This window comes from Coptis chinensis, chromosome 1, assembly GCF_015680905.1.
Source record: "Coptis chinensis isolate HL-2020 chromosome 1, ASM1568090v1, whole genome shotgun sequence".
Lineage (NCBI taxonomy): Eukaryota > Viridiplantae > Streptophyta > Magnoliopsida > Ranunculales > Ranunculaceae > Coptis > Coptis chinensis.
The window spans coordinates 27,064,989-27,069,909 of record NC_141456.1 but is presented as its reverse complement, the minus strand read 5'-3'; the positions used below and the strand labels follow the sequence as shown (position 1 = coordinate 27,069,909).

The following is a 4,921-nucleotide window of genomic DNA, read 5'->3' as shown; positions in this document are numbered from 1 at the left end:
TGTTTCTTTCAAAGAAAAATAGTTTTTTAACTTGAAAAACAAGTTTTACCTAATTATCATAAAACAAATTATCATAAAACAACTTTTTGAGATCAAAAAGTGTTTTTTGGAAGAAAAACTATTTTTTTTTAAATAGAAACCAAACACATTTATTTTTTCAAAAAATGTTTTTTCACTAATAAACACTTTTTGGCAATAAATAAATAGGATCCAAACACCCCCTTAGACTAATTCCCTATTGATTCAGGTTACGAATAATTTCCGTCCCCGAACTAACTAACGATGGTTAAAACTGGTAGATACGTACAAAAACAAACAGTCATGGAAAACGAAAATCAGTATACTATGTTGGGCTCTTGGCAGTTTATATCACATTCCCAATACTCAAAATGATTCTAATTAAATCAGTCTGGTTTAATGGTTTTTCACCATACAATCAACTCATTGAAAAAAAAACATTCCCACCGTACCTGGTATGTAGCTTTTGGAGTTGGGGACTTGGGGACTAATGACTAATGAGAGACTCGGAAAAAGAACATGCAGATTCTGAGGATTCAGACTCACAATTCACTAGTACAACTGTACAAGTCGGCAAGTCACGAACAAGTCATATTCCTTTCGTCAGCAAAGAAGAACTAGTACGGCAGGTTATCTGCATTTCAGAAGATGACAGTTTCCCTATTGGAGCTGATTTTCAACATGGTAGGTAGGTATTATTCCCCGATCCCATTATTGATAATGAAACTTTCACAATAATCAGTGGTTCACTATATGCGGACATGCGGCGTACTGTCAAAAAATCTCAAAATCTTGGGAATTCCAGCATGTCAAAACCCACCTTTTAACAAGACGCTTTCAGAATATGATGCCTAAGTCCTAAGTCCTAAGTCCTAACACATGAGAAAACTGAAAACCGAACTACGTTGTCAATGTTTTGAACATTCCACGAAATTGAAATGAATTTCTATTTGAGAAGCAGAAAATTCTGATTCCTCTTTAAAAAAAACTGTGAAGAGAATATGATAGCTACCTTAAATCCCAATTATCATAATCATATCACGTATGTATTGACCATAGTGAAATATCAGTGACATACCATGCTGCCAAAAATGACAATGCTTGACGCAGTTTACATTACACACGTACAGCACACTTACCTGGATAACTAGAACTCTTGTCTCTTAAGTTGAACTTAGCATGCAGTACACTCAACAGCACCAAGAAAGAAATTCAGTAAATGGACAAAAGTGGTAAGGTCTTTGGGTATGGGAACTTTCAGCACCATCATTTATAGCCTTCGCTTCATCTCTCACTTTCTTTGATCTAACTCCATTGCTCTACTGTATTTAAAAAGTCAATACTCCCCCCACCCAAGACTCATTATCAACATCACACTTTGGTGAACTATCTTTATTCTTTCCTTTCAGTGTTTGCCAGCTTTGTTTATGATCAAAGGTATTTTCTCTTTTGAATTTTAACTCTTTCTTTATTCAATCTATATATATTTCTTGGCCTTGAATTGGTTGTTTATTTTATTTTGTTGCATATACAGATTTCTCCCTATGCTCACTCAAGATTAAAAATATTATCATGTTGGGGTTACTTTAATTTAAATTCCACTTTCCCCCTTGTAAGACAAGCATTCAAGATCATTTGTTTTGGTGTTTTACATAATTGGGTGACTTGTTTTTGTCGCTGTTCTTAGGAGTTGATTCTGTTTTCATTGAATTCCATTTGAGTACAATGTCACAAGGCTTCGCAATCGAGCTTTACTTCGATCCTGCACTTGAAAACCAAGTTTTGAAAGCTTGGAATGTTCTTTCTCTCCGGCAGATCACTTCCCAACTCATCAAAATTGAGTCTAGACCACACATTACTCTGTTCTCTATTCCATTTCTTGAACTCCCAAAACTTAAAGAAGTCTTAAAAAGCTTTGCTTCCACGCAAGAACCATTGTCTTTAACTTTCTCCAGCATTGGAAGCTTTGAAAGTACAGGAAACACTCTGTTTCTTTCTCCGACGCCTACATTGTCGCTGCTTCGATTTCAAATGCAGTTGTGGGATGAGCTGAAAAAGGTGAACATTGAAATAGGTGAAGAGTATTGTCCAGACTCATGGGTACCTCAATGCATTGTTGCACAAGATGTCCCTAAAAACCGAGTGGCGGAGGCTTTTAGTGTTTTGCGAGATTTGAAGTTGCCTGTTAATGGTTGTGGAATGGATATAGCACTAGTGGAGTTTTCCCCTGTTCGCGAGGTTTTTTCGTTTGCTCTTGGGAATGCTGCAGAATGATGAGGTACTAGAGCTATTTGTTACTTTCTACTCAAGTTTCACAATATTCATGATTATTGCCTTGTCCAATAGTATTATAACATTTTCTTTTACTACAATTATAGTCTCGTCGTGGGTTTCTCAGTTGGTCATGTCTTGAGAATGTTATGATAAGCTTCTTGCTACAAGAAGACAATAGTGCAATTTTTTGTAAATAATGTGTAATTTCAGTTCTATCTGTTAGAATAATATTCATTGAGATGTTTAGGTACGGTATTCTTTGACATGCCTAACCATTCTGATGATCATTGATTTCAGCTGCTATAAGAATATTTAACAACTATTACTAATACTACTGTGCTTTTGAAAAGTACATACTTTGCAAGTTTGTATTTATTCTTAAACTTTGCTTTGGGCTAGTAATAAATGCTCCAATTCACTTAAAAATGAAAATCAACGAGTTCATTGTTTATTCATGTCGAATACTCCTGAAAGTTATCTATGAGCTGGTGCTTTTGTGTTACTAATTTTTGGGTTAACTAGTATTACCCCCACCTCCTACTAGATGGGAAATTAGGGTCTGACTGTGTTTTTTTGTGTGTACTTGACACTTGAGGAAGATTCTAATTTCCCATCTAGTGGGGAAATCCTAATTGGCTCATCTAGTGGAGGGGTAATACTCGTTAACCCCTAATTTAGCTATCTTGGCTCTACATTTTGGTCACCAACACGAAGAAAAAATTTGATGTTCGTTTAGAGTTTGCGCATTGCAATGTTTTTCTCATGAGTTTGCGATTATACTGGTCCTTCGTAGTTACGGTATCATATATTTGTGCCCATAGCTTACCTAAAAATAAGGAAATATATTGACACTGACAATTGATGGCATTTGTGAAATCTGTGATGGATGGAACTGGAGAAATACATGTGAAGGACAGTTTTGATAATTTGCCTATATACTATATAGGGTACTGGATTGACCAGACTCTCTTTTAGTATTGGGCACAAAATTTATCTTGCTTTCTCTCTATCTAATATCCTACAGTAGGGGGGGAGGGAAAGGGAATAGCTAGATTTCAGAAATATGGTCATCTTATTTGTCGTGAAGGAATACATGCAACGGATACTTCGATCACACAAGTGTGTGGTCTCTTAATTATATGAAATTTACTAGTCATAAGCTATAGTACATGTCTCTCTCCTTCAATATAATTTCGTCAGATAGCATTATATTAGGTAAGAGTTATGTTGCTCAGTTGCTCGTACTTTGGTTTCCCTCATTTATTGAGTCATCAGATGTGTCTGTGACGAATCGCCAGTTTAATTCTAGGAGTTCAAGTTTCTCGACATCATCTGTTATAGGTGTTCTGTAGATTAGTTGTAGGCTTAGTTGTATATATGATGCACCGGTTGGGAAGTGTTTTGCCTCTTTTCTAGTTTGTATTATCAATTCCATAGAAACAGCTAAGCAACTCGCTTCCTACCGGCCAGTACGACTAGAAGGGAAAGAGGGTGCGCTGAACTTAAACAGCCTTCAATTCTTGCTTCTTGTTGTGAAATTATGCTTACATTACCTGTTTCAACTACATGTCTTTGATCCATTCAAACTACATTGCTCTCAGGTTGCTACTTTATAAGTCCAAACTATGCTCTTGATTATCGAAGACATTGCTGAATTATGACTTACGAAAAAGTTATGCTGTTACTTGTCAAAGTAAAGGATTATGATGCTTATCATGTGGCATAAACACTTGCAGGTTGGAAGTCTTGTTTACTCAAAAACACAAATTGGTGTCTGGTAAAATTGGCGTCAGAAAATTCTTGGACTGCTAGATGATCGTTCTCTTATTTGGCTCCAAAATCAACTGATATATAGTTGTAGAATTTAACACCTAAATAAATAGACAAGACACAATAATTTATAGTAGTTCGGTGCCAATGTGGCGACCTACGTCCACGGGAGAAGAAAGGTTTTTTATTTTGCTTGAAATTATAGGAGTTTAGGTTACAGAGAGTTTATATAGCACAACATGAGTGCATATTCGTGTTTATATGTTTCTATAAAGGATTGGAGACTTTCCTTTATAGAAAACATAAGAATTTGATAAATCTCTGCAAACACCGACTAGGGCGCACCTGCGCTCCAACTAGCCTTGGTCAAGGCTCGACTGCGCCCTTGCCTTTCTTCTCCCACACTCCCCCTCAAGTTGGTGCCAAGATATCCAGCGAACCCAACTTGGAGAGAATATCATGGAACTTGGAAGCTGGAAGTCTCTTGGTAAAAATATCTGCAAGCTGTTGGTCACTTTGAACAAAGGAGGTAGTGACAATGTTGAATTGTACTTTTTCACGCACAAAGTGACAGTCAATTTCGATATGCTTAGTTCTCTCATGAAACACTGGATTTGTCGCAATGTGCATAGCAACTTGATTATCACAGTAAAGTGTAGTTGGCATATGCAACCCAAAACACAAATCCTTCATAAGAGCGTGAAGCCATATGATTTCACTGGTGGTGGAAGCCATAGCCCTGTACTCAGTTTCTGCACTAGAACGAGCCACTACATTCTGTTTCTTGCTCTTCCAAGTGACTAAATTACCTCCCACAAAGGTACAATAACCGGAAGTAGACCTCCGATCAACTGGACAT

The 4,921-nt window shown here is 36.7% G+C and overlaps 1 protein-coding gene across 4 annotated transcripts; it reads left to right on the top strand.

Annotated features, from left to right (window-relative positions):
* The first annotated feature begins 1,152 nt into the window (after positions 1 to 1,152).
* LOC147523220 (uncharacterized) lies at positions 1,153 to 4,679 on the top strand. Of its 4 annotated transcripts, none has more exons than XM_086561646.1 (3): positions 1,153 to 1,455; positions 1,706 to 2,296; positions 3,894 to 4,679. In XM_086561646.1, the coding sequence occupies exons 1-2, from the start codon at positions 1,446 to 1,448 to the stop codon at positions 2,290 to 2,292; spliced, it is 597 nt and encodes a 198-aa protein (XP_086417772.1). In that variant the 5' UTR covers positions 1,153 to 1,445; the 3' UTR covers positions 2,293 to 2,296; positions 3,894 to 4,679. The 4 variants fall into 4 exon arrangements, with proteins under 4 accessions (XP_086417772.1, XP_086417781.1, XP_086417765.1 ...); XM_086561655.1 differs by having other exon boundaries at positions 4,029 to 4,678; XM_086561639.1 differs by lacking the exon at positions 3,894 to 4,679 and having other exon boundaries at positions 1,155 to 1,455; positions 1,706 to 2,538.
* Positions 4,680 to 4,921: the final 242 nt, after the last annotated feature.